We start from the raw sequence: 17,501 nt of genomic DNA, 5'->3' as shown, positions 1-17,501 counted from the left end.
CTCAGCCTCTCCTCATAAGTCATGTGCTCCAGCCCCCTAATCATTTTTGTTGCCCTCCGCTGGACTCTCTCCAATTTATCCACATCCTTCTTGCAGTGTGGGGCCCAAAACTGGACACAGTACTCCAAATGAGGCCTCACCAGTGCTGAATAGAGGGGAATGATCACATCCCTCGATCTGCTGGAAATGCCCCTACTTATACAACCCAAAATGCCATTAGCCTTCTTGGCAACAAGGGCACACTGTTGACTCATATTCAGCTTTTCGTCCACCGTAACCCCTACGTCCTTTTCTGCAGAACTGTTGCCCAGCCATTCGGTCCCTAGTCTGTAGCAGTGCATGGGATTCTTCCGTCCTAAGTGCAGGACTCTGCACTTGTCCTTGTTGAACCTCATCATATTTCTTTTGGCCCAACCCTCTAATTTGTCTAGGTCACTCTGTATCCTATCCCTACCCTCCAGCGTATCAACCAGTCCTCCCAGTTTAGTGTCAACCCTGTTACCACTCTCCCAATTTTTGCATCATCTGCATACTTTATCAGTGATGATTTTATGTTTTCATCCAGGTCATAAAAAAAAACAACATTAAATAGTGTAAGGCCAAGAAACGATCACTACAAGACCCCACTGGAAATACACCCACTCAATGATGATTCCCCATTTACAGTTACATTTTGACACCTATCAGTTAGCCAGTTTTTATCCGGTTAATGTATGCCATCTTAATTTTATATCATTCTAGTTTTTTTTAAATAAAAATATTGTGCTACCAAGTCAAAAGCCTTACAGAAGCCTAAGTCTATTATGTCAATACTATTACCTTTATCAACCAAATTTTTAATTTCATCACAAAGAGATATGAAGTTAATTTGACAGGATGTATTTTCCATAAGCCCATGTTGAATTGCATTCTTACCCTCCTTTAATTCTTTGTTAATCAAATCCCATATCAACTGTTCCATTATCTTGTTGGGGATCAAAGTCAGGCAGACAGGCCTATAACTACCTGGATCATTCTGTCTATCCGTCTTAAAACTTGGCACATTAACTTTATTCCAGTGTTCTGGAACTTCCCCAGTGCTCCACGACTTAATGAAAAGCAACATTAATGGTCCAGTGTGCTTCTCAGCCAGATCTGTTAAAACTCTTGGATGCAAGTTATCTGGACCAACTGAATTAAAAATATTCAACTTTAGCAGGTTCTGTTTAACATTCTCCAGAGATACTAGTCAGGCCCGTCTCTCTCTGAACGCAGAGAGAGAGAGAGAGACTCTTTGCTTGAGCTCCTGGCTCAAGCCTTTATAGGGCCAGCTGAGCCTGCTTCCCAGTCAGCCTGGGCTGTTCTCCCAGTCCTCCAGCCCTCTCCCAGGGCTGGTTTTAACCCTGTCAGGGCTGGAGCAGGTAGCCACCCTGCTACAAGGCCCTTATCCCTGCTGGTGAGCACTTGCCCATGTGACTAGTCTCATTGATTTGAATGGGACTATTCCTGTAGGCAAGTCTCCTCCATTGGCCCTATATATCTGACTGGAGGAAAAGGTGGAATCATTATCCCAAAGGTGGACTATTTTTGTATAGGACCTAGTATATTCAACTGGGCTTGAATAGTATCTAGTGTATTCAAGGTGGCTTCTGGATTCTTGCTGAGGTCTAAGAGGAAATAAGACATAACATGAGGAAAAGGAAGAGTCTGTCTTGTATTCGTCTTTAAAAGAACAATATACTGTAAGGCTAAAAGCAACCATTCTGATCTATCCAACCTCCTGTATATCATGGGAATTCCCTGAATTAACTTCTGTTTGAACAGGAGCAGATCTTCTAGAAAAACATCTAATCTTGACTTTAAGATTTCAAGTGATGGACAATCCAGCAGAATCCTCCGTAAATTGTTCCAGTGGTTAATAATCCTTGCTGTTGTTCAACATCTGAGATGGAAAGGAAGATGCCAAGTGTAAAGCCTGGTGTCAGCACACGTCACTTGCAAAGAAAACAGCTGAAGAGCTGGAAAAACCGAGCTGGGATTTTCAGGACTTATTCAGGGAGGTGAGACTAGCTACTGGGAAAGCAGGGGATGAGACGGTAAAACAAAACTTCTTTCTAGGGGCAAAATATGACAGTGAGGACTCAACACATGAAGCCCCAATTCTTTTTAGAGGTGACCTGCTTTAAAAGAAAAGTGCTCATCCCTGAGGGAGTGGGAAGGATGACTAGTTTGGGATGAGGGGAAGAAGGGGGCTGAAAGGTATTTTTGGTACATCCTGCTTTTTTCTTCCCCTTTGAAATATCAGGCATATATTCCAAGGTTCAGCTGGAGAACTCCTTGGAGGTCTCAGGTGTAGATTGCAATTTCTCTTTGACCTTAACTGAAGGAGAAACTTTGTGAAGGCTTGGATCAGATGACACCTTCACAGAGGCACCCACTGCAGCTGCTTCTAGTCAAGCAGAACTAGGGAAGCCTACACTCTTGGCAGGAGGAGGAGGAAGAAATGAGTGCAAAAACCCTGTGTCCGAATTAGCTACCATCTGCTGGCTTGACACAGTCTGGGCCACATGGGTAGCAGCCACATCATAGAACAACTGCCCTACTCAATTAGTTAGATTTGCCATTCAAAGATAAACTCTTCCAGGCAAAGACAGGGTAGACGAGACCTGAGTTTCAAATGTAAAAACCAAAATGAGATTAAAAAAAAAAACCCCAAAACCTTGCAAGCTCCCTTTAAACATGGTATCTGATAACTGCTTCAAGGTACAGTCATGCAACACCTGCCTTCGGCTTCAACTGCCCTTCTTACCCTACTCTCCTCCCCACACTCCACAGACAAGAAATTAACCAAAAATCAGGCTAACCACAGAGATGTGCCAACCAACTGCTCTCACTAATCAGTGATCACTAATTCATGGGCATTTAGCACCGGAGTATAAAGGCTTTAAAAATTACTAAACAGGTCTCACACAATGCTTTCAAAGCTTCCTTTGTGTTAGGTAATTTAAATATGGAGACTGAAAGCCACACCATGCATAAAACAAACCTGTCTCCCAAATATACACCCAATTTACCTAGGCCCCTATGGGCTAACTCAGTTCTACTTCTCAGTTTCCTGGTATTTGTAATGTCCCAGCCTAAGGCATTCAGGCCCAGCAGAAGCCTAAAGCAGTTTGAGTGATTAGTTTATACTTATTTATGGCCTATTCCAAAGTTCACTGATATCAAGGGGAATCTTTCCATCTGCCTTCAATGTGTTTTGGTATAGGCCCTTATGTCCTAACTGCACTTCGTAATCTGGGTTCATTCAGCACATACTTCTGTGATGAATATAATTTTCAGCTAGTGCCTTAAAATACACTATACAGGGAACAGCTCCATCTAGTGGTGTACTGGCGTAATTGCAGACGTATCTCACTGCACTCTCTCACATTGGCGAAAGGAATACATGGCACAGCCTGTGGCCTGTATGATCCTTAGGTTATCATGTTATTTCCAGAAGCTCTCAATGGAACTAGGCTTCAATTGGAAGCATCAAGTATGCTGCAAGTGTGAAGCCTGAGCCAATCAGACTTCTCAGTTCCTCACACTCTGCTGGGTAAGTATTGTACACATGGGTACCACTGATAGTCCTTCCTCCCTTCCCCAAATCATCGCACCGCAGCATCAGCAAAGCCCTGGTCCACAGGGGGACTGGAATCTAGAACTACAGACACCCCAAAAGAAAATCAACTAGCCTCAAACCTTTGAGAAATCCAATGCAGTTGTTTTGTGGAGAGGGAGCAGCGGGGGAAACAGAAACGCTGGATGTGCTGTGGTGTGTGAAAAATGTGGCGGGGATTTAGAGGGAGAAAAAAGCTCCCAAAAGGAGCCATGTAATTAAGTGAACTGCAGACCAGATCAATAAACTACTTGTAGACTGTTAGGCACATTCAGCAAAGTGTGTCTAGGCCGATTTGAAGGAAATTATGTATTCATCATATTTCATTAATATTATATCTTTATTATTTAGAGCAGATGAAAAGGTGCCACACTGGAAGCCTTTGCGTCTACAATCTAATATTTATCCCTATAATAGGCAAAGCACAGATGGGAGCAGTACAACCTTCCCCAGCTCTTGCCCCTGCCAATATGCCACAACCATGTCCTGAAGAGACTAGCTCTAGGCTTGAAAAGAGGTTAGTCCCCAGGGCTCAAGTCACTCCATCTCTCCAGCACTCAGAAGGCCCAATGTGGGGTAATTAATCCCAGTCTGTGATGAGGATGCCTATATACCAGCAACTGGATTGAGATCGACCTGCTCATTGTGTCAAGCCTACTGATTAACTGTCATGTAGTGACAACTTTAAGCAGTTGAACCATCCCCCAAGGAGGGGAAAGGCTGTGGAACCCAATCACCTCACCCTCCCCACCATTAACCTAATCTGTAGTTATTTTACAGTGTGTTTTCTGCTAGACTGTTACCTTAAAAGCCTCAGGGTGGCAGCAGTATCATGCTATGAGCAGCTCTAACAATGCACGTAGTAAGCAACACTCAACTGGTGAAGAGAGGAGGAAGAAATAGGAAAGGGAGAAGGAGGATTAGGGTGACCAGACAGCAAGTGTGAAAAATAGGGATGGGTGGGGGGGTAATAGGAGCCTATATAAGAAAAAGACCCAAAAATCGGGACTGTCCCTATAAAATCGGGACATCTGGTCACCCTAAGGAGGTGGACAGATAAGAGTGGAGGTTTAGTTTGTACTGAATGGACAATGAGAGAAGCCAAGGTGGGTGTGGGAGCTAGGGGAGTAGAAATGGAATTCCGAGTCTTCCCCGCCTAGGTCAGATAAGAGAATCCCCTAGGTGATGGAGGGGTCATGCAGCCTCTGACCTCTAGGGTCACTGGTTCTGATACTGCCCATGTCAGCAGTGACAGAAAGCCGCTGCTGCCCTACACTCTTAAATGGCCTGTGTGAAGTGGTCTTAGTCCTGTTTCTATTAGAGAGCAGTCCGACACAAAAGCCACCACACCCCAGCAGGCATTAAATGGATCCCTTTTTAGCGGTCTCAGCAGAGAGGTGAAGAATGGAACGTGGAGACTGAACTCTCCTTTCCCTCTTATAAAAGTGGGTTGCCTCTAGGTTCTAGTTGAGGCATGTTAGCAGAGAGCGTTTGCTGGAGAAGCCTGTGCTGTCTGTAGACAGAGGACTTTGGTATCTACTTTGTTGATCCAAACACTAAATTCATTACAAAGCAGGAAACAAGGGGTGAGCAGCAAGTGGGTGAGTCAATCAGCATTTAATATAGGTGTTGAATGAAACAGGACAAGAAGATAACTAGTAAGGAAGAGATTCTGAAAGATCTTTGCTGAGGGCGTGACCTAGGCAGCATTCAGCAGCATGAACTATTGACTTCAATAGGAGCTGAGGATGCTCAGTAGCTTTCAGAGGTGCTCAACATCTACCGAGTGGGGCCCTAATTTAGAGTAGTCACCTGTTGCTATTGGCATAGGCCAGGCCTAATTTGGAAGGTTGTCCTCCAGGTGGGGTGCGCTGTGCTGTCATAACGTAACGCCGCATCGTGTCGTCATGCTATCAACATTGGCATACAGTTTTTAAACAAGGCATCTCTAGGTGACATGTAGAAGCTGCAGCTGTGTCACCAGTAGCTCTGATGTGTGCCTGGGATTCCTGACTGCAGATGTGATTTGGGTTCTTATCAGACTATTGGTGCCAATAGGCAAATCCTAAAGGAGCAGCTGAGAAAAGATTTTGGTGAGTTTAGGAAGAGAAAAAGCAAAATTGAAGCATTTTGGAAGCAGTTTCCTATTTCTGTCCAACTAGTGCTGGAACTTCTGGATAACCTTGAAGCACTTAAGGACTGACTGTGGGTCAAGGGGCCACTGGACAAGTTTTGGAGCATTCAGAAAAGCATTTTTTTGAGCAGAAAATCCTGAAAATGTCAAGAAAAAAAGCAAATATAAAAACTCAAGGAGTTTATCCAAGAAATAAAGTGTGGATCTAGCAATATCAAAATGGTCTTCCATTGTGGGGGAAGTGACCTTCGCATAGCGAGGTGATGAGTTCTGGGGATTCTATTACTTCTGGTTTTGAAGACGCGAAATTAACAGTGGAGGCTCCTGGAGTTATCTCAGGGAGCTTGGGAAAGCTGAGCTTATGTCTCCCATATCCTTCCTAGTATGCTGCCAAAAGAGAATTCATCAGTCCCCGTGTGGGGACAGATTAATGCTGAAGTATGAAGAGTGGCCTGAGCTAGTGGAAAAGAACATATCAGAGGGCAAGAGAAATGCAGGAACAACCTAATAAGGAACATAAAGAATTACTTGGAAAAATATGACGACGTGCACAAAGCATTACAAGAGATAATAGGGTCATGGAAAAGAGATAGGAATGACCTATTAAGTCACCTTCTCCAGGATACTTTCCCTCCCTTCCTCTCCATCACCAGTGCTCAATACTGCTCTGATTCTGACAGTCTGCGAGTCACATGGCTTTTCAAAAATCACCAGGTACAATTATCCTCCATGACAATGGCATGAGGAACAAAGGCTGCTGTACAAACTTCTTCTTAAAACAGTTAGCTGCTATACAAGTAAGCCAAACAGGGGAATATGGGAGATACAGAGAGGCAATTCCCTCTATTGCTATTTGCTTGATTCTGCTTAAAAAAACAACCCTGTACATGTACTTCAAACAGGCTTTTAATGTCTAGTGGACATTGGAGCAGGTCACTCATTGCTTGCTATAGAAAAGTTTTTAAAAAAGCATAGCTGCTGGTGGGTATTATTGGAGTGTGAAGAACAGTCCATTTCACGAAATTCTGCATTGTGCAATCTAAATTGTCTAAAAGTCCCCAGAGCATGGTATGGGCATTTATTGATATTTTATACATCTAGGTTGATTATTAATGGCAGTTCCACTGAAAGCAACATAACCCACAGACATTTGACCCCTGAAAATAGACTTGCTTGACCAATTTTCTTCATACTTTCGATGCATGTGCACACAAAGAGCTGGGTATCATTCTGCAATTAATCCATCGCTACAAAACAAAAGGCACTCACATACATTCTTAAGAATGGACCACAAAAGCAGAATTCCTTCCCACACTTGGAGAAGAAAAAGGCAGGCAGAAATTGCATACTATAAGACAGTACAGACCACTCAAATAAGCCTGGACTGGTTTCATCCTTGGTCTTGCAAAGGATGTCAAAAACATGCATGTTACAAACCTCAAAGAATAGCTCTACAAGACCCATCTGTTAAAACATTTACAGTTACAAACAAATTTTTCATTTTTTGAAGCAAAACAGTGTTGAGGTAGGAAAGCAACAGCTACTCTTGAATGCAAGGTAGGCCCGATAAACACTGAAGGAGAGGAAAAGAAGACACTTGTTTCTTTTTTGGGCGGAGGGAGGGGTTGGAAGGAGGTCTGATAAGATTTCAAGACTCCTCACATCTGCCCCCTCCTAATAGAATCCTTCAAAGCAGGTCAAAGACAAAAAGGAAAACCCCAAAAGACTGAAGTCTTCTATTCCTCGGGCAGGTACAGATTACACAGTACACCCTCCCCCACACACACTCCCCCTGGCTCCCCTTGTGCCTGACCTCTGTTCTGGATGGTCTATTCCAGGGCAAGAGAACAATCTCCAGGAGTCACTTAGTCCCTGGCCTGTGCTGAGAGTGCCAAACAGGGGTGCTAAGTAGTGTTAATTGCAGTGGTGGGTTTTGAGAAGTGGGCAACAATTTCCATATTAAGTACCCAAATAATTCTTGTTCTCTTTAGTTTAAGCCATAGTTTATGTTTCAAAAAACCTTTGCAGGGGATGTAAAATTCAGGGGACCTTGGAAAAAGGTTCTGCAAACTAGCCCATGATCAAGCCATTCAGGTTTAGGAAACTCAGGCACTGTGTACCACTTCAGGTGCAATAAATACTAAAAAGACAATTACTTACCCTCCATACAAATCCCTTCTAAGACTCATTTCTTCCACAGTGCCGACAACGAAAGCAGCAATAAAAGTATTTTCCACCTCTGGGGTCCTGATACAATCTAAGAAGACTGAGTAGGCAGGATGTAAATTTTTTTCAGGGCAGTAGCTGTCTGTATTCTTGTTCTTGCACAGAGCAGATAGAGTCCATCTATTTTTAGACTCAAAGCACTGGAGTGTTCCAGTCTACTCCACCCTCCAGGTCTAGAGTATTCCAGGATATCCCAGATCAGGCCCTTTACACATAATCTGATCACTAACCCAGTGGTGCAGTCTGCTAGAGTTCTAGAAGTGTTTAATAAAGGGACCAATGACAACTTTAAAAATGTTGCCCCCATGAAATTAAAAGTTATGTCATGATATATAAACTGTATGCAGTGTTTATGATCTCCTGAGATTTAGGAAGCCAGAGAGAGAAGCCATTCAATAGTCTGGTGCAAGGGTCGGCAACCTTTCAGAAGTGGTGTGCCGAGTTTTCATTTATTCATTCTAATTTAAGGTTTTGCGTGCCAGTAATACATTTTAACGTTTTTAGAAGGTCTCTTTCTATAAATCTAATATGTAACTAAACTATTGCTGTATGTAAAGTAAATAAGGTTTTTAAAATGTTTAAGAAGCTTCATTTAAAATTAAATTAAAATGCAGAGCCCCCCCCCCGGACCAGTGGCCAGGACCCGGGCAGTGCGAGTGCCACTGAAAATCAGGTCGCGTGCCGCCTTTGGCACGTGTGCCATAGGTTGCCTACCCCTGGTCTGATGTATACAGGAAAAAATACACTCTCATCTTGTGATGGAGACATTAAACAAGCTTCCTTCTTTACATTTTCTGGTCGCTGCTATACAGGTGGAGTTAAAAGAATCTGTGTCAGCTTCCCAAACAAAGCAAGAAGAGTAGGCTGTGTGCATGATGATGAGAGGGGTACGGAAAAAGGAGAAGAAAACACCAAGGAGGCCTGGTCAATATTCCCTCCATCCATAAAAGTGTCTATCAGATACTGCGGGAGCTATTGTTGAGTGCAAAATCGCTGCCACGTTTGTGAATATGCTGTGCCTAGGCTGGGCAGTGGTTGAGTTGGGGGCTTTGCAATAGGTCAGTTTCATTGTTGGAGATAAATTGATGTCATGGAGTCAAGTCTGTGGTAATCTATTTACATGATGTGGGCATTCTCAGCAACACGATGCATAAGTCCTGTCAGTTTTAAACTGAGATTCACCCACCCTCACACAACTCTGGAATCCCCTGAGCAGCCACCAGGAACAGCTGACTCCATCACTAACTCTTCAAGTCTCCAACCATCCTCACAACTTCCCAGACCTTCCCCACATGGCTTCCCGACAGCCCCTAAGGCAGGAGCCACAAGAGCAGCAGCAGGCTCATCACATTGCCCTCTGCTGACTTACTGGTGGTTGGTGGATTCTTCACCCTACCCTCTCCTTTGAAAAGGATGTATCCTCACTGTCATATTTAACCCACTAGAAGATCCTTGTGCCAGAGGGCTGCCATACACCATCTGCTCAAAGTCCAGGTCAGCCAATGACACCCTGGCCCAGTTTGGGTGTCCCACCGTGGTTGATCCAATGCGCCAGGCATTTTCACAGGGGTGACTGTCTGAGCAGGATTTGTTCGTTATTGACATACTTGTGCCAATCAACAGCAATTGTTGCCAACGGCCTTAGTGAGTTCCTCCTTTTTTGTGTACTGGGTGTTTATGGCTTGTAGCATTTCTACTGGTCCAAATGATCCAAATTCCTTTTGTTCTCCTCTGGAACTACATACAAGAGGTACGCTGGGGTCCTTAGTCCATGCTCAACATGAGTGCTTAGACTTTCCGCTGTAAGTGAGACCCTTTCAAATCCTTCAAGTTCTTGTGCCAATATAGCTCCCAATCCATACTCACGAGCACGTGAGTCTAATCCAAACGGGGTTTTTGTAACATGGGTAGGCTAAGATAGAAGCACCAATTCACAACCAGTGAGTGCTGAAACACTTTCCCATTTCTATGCAATTTAGCAAACCCATGATTTAACCTTCTGTAGTTGGTGCAGAGCCCTACAGAACTCGGTATCTGTCAGCATCTGAAGAGCTGGTCCATTCTGTGCTGACTCAATTTCCTGTCACCGGAAATGCCCTCCTCCTCTACTGTGTGCCTGAGCCAGGGTAACTTTTTGAAACAACTCTCAGTTCTTTGGATTCAATTTCCCATCAGCACTCAAATTTATCACAGGTCATCGGTAAATATATCAATTCTGGATTAGAAATTGTAGCATGCCTCAGGATATCTTCCAGGCGAGCTGAAAGGGACATGCCACACAATATCCTCACCAGGAGCCTCTCAAAAGGTGGAAGGGGCATTACACAAGACAAAAACCATTACTTTAAATTGCCACAGTCCCTGTCCTGCTACAAAGGAGGTAGTCTTCTCTTGCCATTTTAGACCTACTGCCACCTGTCAACAACTACTCTGAAGATCCAGTAAGGAAAACCAGATTTAACCTGCTTTTCTGTGCCATTTGCCCCATCTGTAAAATGGGGATGATAGTGACCTCTTTTGTAAAGTGCCTTGAGATCTGCTGGTAAAAGCCACTATGTAAGATCTAGGTACTAGTATTGCATCATCCAGGATCTTATCCCATTCATGGCAAAGGATAAAAATCCTTTCAGCTACAGAAAGTCTACACAGCAGCTAGGAGGGTGCTTCCCAGCTCAGGTAGACACACACACGCTAGATCTGCTCAAGCAGGCACACTAAAAATAGCACCGGGGCTGCAGGGGCATGAGCTAGCTGCCTCAGTACAAGTGCCTGACCCTCCTGGCCGCCCATGCAGCCACAGCCCCACTGCTATTTTTAGAGCCCTAGCCTGACCAGAGCTATGGTGTGTTTGCCTAACCGCGCTGGGAAACACCCTCCCACTGCTGCATAGGCATATGCTTAATTTTCTACAGTCCACATAAAATCTAATGCTACCATATTTTTCCTGCCCAGAAAGACAGGTTTGGCCCAAGGTCTACTTGAAATTTCAATTAGACCTTCCTGATACACTTCCCTAAAGACCTGTAAAGACCCTTCTCTTTATGAAATCAGTAAGCGGTGAAGCATTTGTTTGATGAGCTGCCGTCCTCCAGTGTCAGTCTTGTGTTGTCAGTGCTGTCCAGCTTATCTTTTCTGTAATGGGAGAAAAAAAATCTCAATTCTTTACAAGCAAGTTTCTCGAATCCTCCTGCTGCTCATTTAAACATACAACACTGCACTGGAACACCATCTAAATACACACTGGAAAAATCACCTTCCACCCCTTTCTCCCTTAGGAGCACCTCTCTATGTTAGTATTTACCAGATTCTCCGATTCCAGTTTTGCCACTGTGGTTTTCTTTTTCCACATTTGACGTTTGTCAGAAATATTCAGCAGCTGAACAGGAATTTGTTCCTGCTTCAGGTTGACAAGAATTTTAGTAGCTTAAATTCCCCACAGACCCTGTGTCTCAACACAGTTCTCAACTCCCCTCAATTCCCCCTTCTGAGGGAGCTCTCCCAAACATGATTGCTACTATAGTTTCAACACGTAGGAGAAGGACAATTTGCTTTTACATATAATCTGTCACCTGCAAAACATGAGCGATAACGGAAAAGGAATTTTCAGATGGCAGATGAAGGACACCTTTCCTGGCATCTATTATTAGCCATAGTAAAATCCAAGTCAGTAACCAGCTCATCCCCACACTCAGCTATCCAGACATCTTGCTCCAATTCTAGAGACACAATGTTTACACCCAGTTTCCCCATTTCTGGACAGGTGTGTGGTTTCCCAGACACACTCTCTACTTGAGCCCAATTTAGCCATTTGATTTCAGGATCCTCCGTTCCCTAGCATTTTTAGCATGTCTGGTTTGATAACCATTGCATTTGAGCCAGTGTCTACAATAAAGTCTAGTCTACACTACAAACCTATACTGGCATAAGTATATCGCTCAGGGGTGTGAAAAATCCACCCCGAGTGACGTAGTTATACCAACCTAACCCCTCTGCGTAGACAGAGTTTTGATGGCAGGACAGCTTCTCCCACCAACACAGCAACCGCCTCTCAGGGAGGTGGATTAACTAAGCCAACAGCAGAGCTCTCTCCCATTGGCTTAGAATGGTACAGCTGTGCTGTTGCAGCATTTAAGTGTAGACGTGCCCTTGGTGTGTATTTCATAGTCTCTATTAGAGACAAGATGGGTGAGGTAATATCTTTATTCGACCAACTTCTGTTGGTGAGAGAGACAAGCTTTTGAGTTTACACAGACCTCTTCTGCAGGTCTGGGAAACTGACAGTGTCACTGCTAAATACAAGATGGAACCAATTGTTTAGCATAAGCAGTTAACATATTTCAAGGGACCATTCAAGATGAAGTGGCCTGCTGACACCCTCCAGTCACAGGAAGGAAAGGAAGAGAGTGGGGGAAGCAGCTGGGGAGGGGGAAGAGGGAGGGTGTTAGTGGTTTATAGATTGTTGTAACAATCTTTATTACACATTCAGTAGCCAGACTCCCAACGCTGTTCATTAACTGCCCGTATCCAAAGGAAAACTGTGGGGTTACCTCCTGTGCTGTCAAGCTTTCCCCTTGTAGCTTGGTGTCAGCCTGTTTCCTGCTCTGTGGGGAGGGTCTAACCGTAGGCACTTGTGATACTGTCTTCCCTTGACTTTATAAGGATCCTTTTTGTGGTCAATCTTTTCATAGTACCATCATTCAATTGAATTACTTCCTTTTTTCATTATTGCCAATCTCCTTTGGTTTACAAACCGAATTTAATACCATTTCAAATAATTCAAAAGTATCATGAATCCAGCTACGATCTCCTTTCCCCCCCCCATCATGCAGATTTACAGATTTGTACCTACAGGGCTTGTCTCAGACGGCTACAACCTTATGCAGCAGTAGTTGCCCTCTGCACTGCACAGCAGGACACACACTCCACAACCTCACATAGCATCCTTGGTTTTGTTCTGAAGACCTTGATATGCAAATCCCCATTCAGCAGAGCATCAAAGTCTTATCCAAGTTGCCTGGTTTGCCCATTTCCTCATCCAAGTATATGATTTTAGCATGGTTTGTAAGCCCTGGATTTTCTTCTCTAGACAGTTCGTCATATTCCGAGTCTTTGCTGCAGCTCATCTTTGTTAAGCAAGTTCCAAGCTGACCAAAGCCTTTTGGTGTTTTTCTATTCCTTTGAGGAAAAAAAAAAGTCTATGGTAATCAAGCTGCTGTTCATCTCTTCAGTCAGGGCTGGCAAAACAAACTGAACATTTCATACATAGGTTCCAAAATCCCCTCAAGCCCTTTGTAGCTTCTGATTCAATATAGTTTTTATTTCCAAATATCTGGATTTGATCTCTGCCTTCAGGGCATATCTCAGTCCTTCCTGAGAAGCCTCCAGACCATTTTATCAAGTATCAGAGGGGTAGCCGTGTTAGTCTGGTTCTGTAGAAGCAGCAAAGAGTCCTGTGGCACCTTATAGACTAACAGACGTTTTGCAGCATGACTTGCATCTGAAGAAGTGGGTATTCACCCACGAAAGCTCATGCTGCAAAACGTCTGTTAGTCTATAAGGTGCCACAGGACTCTCTGCTGCTTCTACAGACCATTTTAATTCCTCTTGGCCTGGTCTTAGTGCTTCTTGTATAGCTTTGATTTCTGTAAGCACCACACTGACTTTTTCCATCCTTTTTCAACGGGAACACCAGCTCACATTTCCTCTTAGAAATTTAACCCTGTCTCTGATACCAGTATTGAACTTTGGCCAAGTGGTGGCAGAGTTCAGGGTCTTGCAGCAGTTTCTGTCATTGGAAAGAAAACCATGTCTCAGAGTAGAGTCCAGTGTAATTTGTTTTATTTACATGATGTACACGAGTCTTGATACTCTGAAATCAACATAACCCCTCTGCATACAGGCAACGCTGGAATCCTTAGTTCCGTCACCCTGGGCAGCCACCAGGAACAGCTGCCTCTGATGCTCTCCCTCCAGGTTTCCAATCACCCTCCCAACTGCCATGGACCCTTCCCCTCCTGGCTGCTCTTGAGACCCACATTCAGGAGCCATAAAAGCAGCACCAGCATCACTCTCACAAGTTTCATCACACTCTTGTCTACTCTGCTCAGCAGATTCATCACAAATATAACGAATGGAATCCCTGTAACTCAATATGTTGGGATACGCAGAGTAGAACAGACACTAGAGAACACCAATTTCACTAGATTTGAAAGAAATTATTTACTCAGTCACACTATGTGGAAAATGATTTTGTTCTGACTACACAGGCAGTTGAAGTTTTTTCAGTACTGGTTACAGATGTCACAAACATTTCCTAGAATAGTAGGAGCTTGACTTCAGTGCCTACTAGTGGCTAAGGGGTAAGTAGAGGACTTTTATAATGCCCCTTCTTTCCAAATACATATCAAAGACAGTAGTAACTTCTATAAATTCATTACTGTCAACAGGGCCAGATTTACTACTTACATGCCCCTAGGCACAGCCTCTTCAGCGCCCTCCCCCACACCCCCCGCCTACAGCTGACCTTAGTGTTGCACACAGTATTAGAGAGGAAGGTGCCCCTAGAATGCCAGTGCCCCTAGGCACATGCCTAATTGGAAATCTGGCCCTGTCAAGTGTCTCCATTTTTTCCCCAAACAGAGCTAAAATAGAAGTATTATAATAAGCTAAAATTTAATTTTATGCTGAATGTTTCAAAATGCAAGCAGCAAAACAGGCACCCACATCATTTTTTAAAGGATTTCCTCACCTCCTCAACCCCATTTTAGATCCAAAGTCATGCTGGCCAGCTCCCTCTACAACAGAACCCTGCTGTGCACCACAGCCTGTGAAGTCATTAGAGCACGATACCATCCTATGGGTAAAGGAAAGGTCAGACAGGTAGTGCAATACTACTGCACATGAACTAGGAGTTCAGTGAGTCAAGTGATCCTACTGGCTAGCTATGCCTAGGCACCATATAAATCCTAATAATAAAAACTTCACTGTCTCCCTCCTCCTTGGCCAGTCCAGATGGTTAAGGAAATCTCATCCGTGAAGGAAACACACAAAGATGACAGAAGGCAAACAACCCAAAATGTGGCAGCTGAATGTTAGCATGTCTCCCCCTCTCTTTCAACAAACCAAGTTACATTCACAAAACAAAAGGAAACAAGGTTAAAATGAAGTTTATTAGTTTTTTGTTTTGTTTTTTAAGCTTTTTTTTTTATATAAAACTGTTTGTGAAACAGCTATTTTATTCCCATGGCAGAGTGACCCCTGAAAGATGCACTAACCCCTTCTTAAGGCCTTAACAAGAAAAAATTTATTTGTTTTTTTAAACTCAAATGTTTAAAAATTACACAATTTACAAAAAAATAACCATATGGTATAGGCTATTAAATTGACATTCTCCCTTCCTTCGGAAAAAAAACAACAAAACCCCAAAACAACCCACCAACACACTAAAGAAGGGTTAACTGAACTTTCCTGGACAATTTAAACACACATTGATTCCATCAACATTCAGACTTCCTGTTCAACTTCCCACCCTGGCAGACAAACCAACATCCTCCTTTAGCCTGCTTTCAAAAGAGACGGCAGCTTCTTGGAATGATTTAGGGGTGTTCATCATTACCACGAATGGCAGAAACACCCTCCCCGCACCCACCATTTGGTGCAGACATATCCACATCTATATGGGGTGTGTGTTTTTGGCTAGCAGCAGCTACCTTTTACTTCACAAGTCGCATGACCTAGGAGTCAGATGTTTTTCAAGCTTCTATTGTTAATCAAAATAAATAGTGTTTCTTGAAAAGAAAACATTGTAAACTCACTCCCCACACATACACATATGAACAACTCATTGCCTGCAGCCACCCAATCCCCCCTTCCTACCCCACAGGCAGTTTTGCAATGAAAGAGGATTTTTTGTTTTATTTTAAATCTTCAGCTCTTCTTCCAGAAGCTGGGGAAGAAGAGGAGGGAGACAAATCTGGTTAGTGGAATGCATAATTCCACTCCCTTTTCAACAAAAAGGGGGATAGTTCAGGAGCCTCCTTTGGATTCTGGACTTAACATTTACTGTAGCTAGAAGAAATTGTGAATTTATTTGTGTTTTTAACATTGAATCAAATGCATAAAAAGGGATAGTGCACCTTTCATTTAAAACAAAGTCTTCCAAGACTAAAAAATAGATCTTTATATATATATATATATATATTTTTTATCCCTCCCTCTTTAATTCCCCCCACCTGTTTCCTCTTTTTCCCTCCCCTCCCCATTGTCACTATGGAGTTTGTGTCCATGGAAACAGCTGGTTCAGACTCCTTGGTCATATTCTGTGATGTCATCAGTCTTGAGTGTGATGTAAGAATTTATGAAGGAAGTGCTGGCATTGGCAGGCACATCAAGAGGGAGCATGGCTGCACAGTGGGAGAGATTTCATTCAGTCATGAATGTCCACCGCTTTTTATCTCAACAGCCTAACCTGCAAAAACAAAGTGAACACAGCAATATTAGTAGTTATCCTTGTAACAGCCACCAGGACTTCAGAGCAGCTTACCCAACAACCTGACATAACAGCAATGCCAAGAGCTAAGTTTACAGAAGCATGATTGTTATTTCTTTACAACAAATTGTATGTGGTGAAAGGTATCAGATTAACAAGCCTTGGAGACTGTAATCTATTTAGCTACAGAAGGGGTACAGCATGGGCAGCCGCAGGAGCATACGTTTCCCCTATCACCACCAAGCCACAGACCTTATAACACAGAACCACTTCCTGCAGTGAGAAGATCATTAATCCTCAGTCTGTTTGCTGGAACTGGCAACAAAGGGGCCCAATTAGGATCAGTTATGATGGTGGGTCTGTGATGTGACTCCTGCACACTAGGAACTGGACCGAGATGCCAACTCATTTCATTCAGACAGATCACCAACCAGCCATCAGATAGTAACAACTTTCAACCAATACCAACCTGGGACTGTAATGAAACTGATGATTGAGTTCACAGGTTCCATATCCAGTTTTTAATTGTCTGAAGTGACCAGTCCTCACTAGAGGGAGGATGAGCCACATTTTGTGTATAGTTTACATTTCCTTATGCTGTTTTCTTGTTGTAGGTTGCAAACTGCAGGAGTAAGATTAGTGTAAGGAAATCTTGGGGTGTCTTCAGGCAAAACCTCAAACTCTGGAATGGCCAGTCCTTCTCTAGAATATTTAGTATTCTAGAGAAACCCAAGAAAGAAACTCAAGACAAACCCAAGAAAGAAACCAACAGGACTCCACTGGCCATCACATACAGTCCCCAGCTAAAACCCCTCCAGCGCATCATCAGGGATCTACAACCCATCCTGGACAATGACCCCACACTTTCACAGGCTTTGGGTGGCAGGCCAGTCCTCGCCCACAGACAACCTGCCAACCTGAAGCATATTCTCACCAGTAACTGCACACCGCACCATAGTAACTCTAGCTCAGGAACCAATCCATGCAACAAACCTCGATGCCAACTCTGCCCA

General features: G+C 43.5%; 1 protein-coding gene across 3 annotated transcripts in view; it reads right to left on the bottom strand.

The window, feature by feature from the left end:
- Positions 1–15,150: 15,150 nt before the first annotated feature.
- TCF20 (transcription factor 20) overlaps positions 15,151–17,501 on the bottom strand; it is a 206,601-nt gene continuing 204,250 nt past the window's right edge. For all 3 annotated transcript variants that reach the window (XM_044983510.1, XM_044983518.1, XM_044983524.1), the window contains one exon: positions 15,151–16,467. Coding sequence is in view for 1 of the 3 variants with exons in the window: in XM_044983524.1 (XP_044839459.1) it covers positions 16,450–16,467 (18 nt within the window). In the remaining 2 variants the exon portion in view is untranslated. The remainder of the gene's footprint in view (positions 16,468–17,501) is intronic.

Source organism: Mauremys mutica, chromosome 1, assembly GCF_020497125.1.
Source record: "Mauremys mutica isolate MM-2020 ecotype Southern chromosome 1, ASM2049712v1, whole genome shotgun sequence".
Classification (NCBI taxonomy): Eukaryota; Metazoa; Chordata; order Testudines; family Geoemydidae; genus Mauremys; species Mauremys mutica.
Note: the sequence above shows the minus strand (reverse complement) of the source record. Positions and strands in the feature narration are given on the sequence as shown.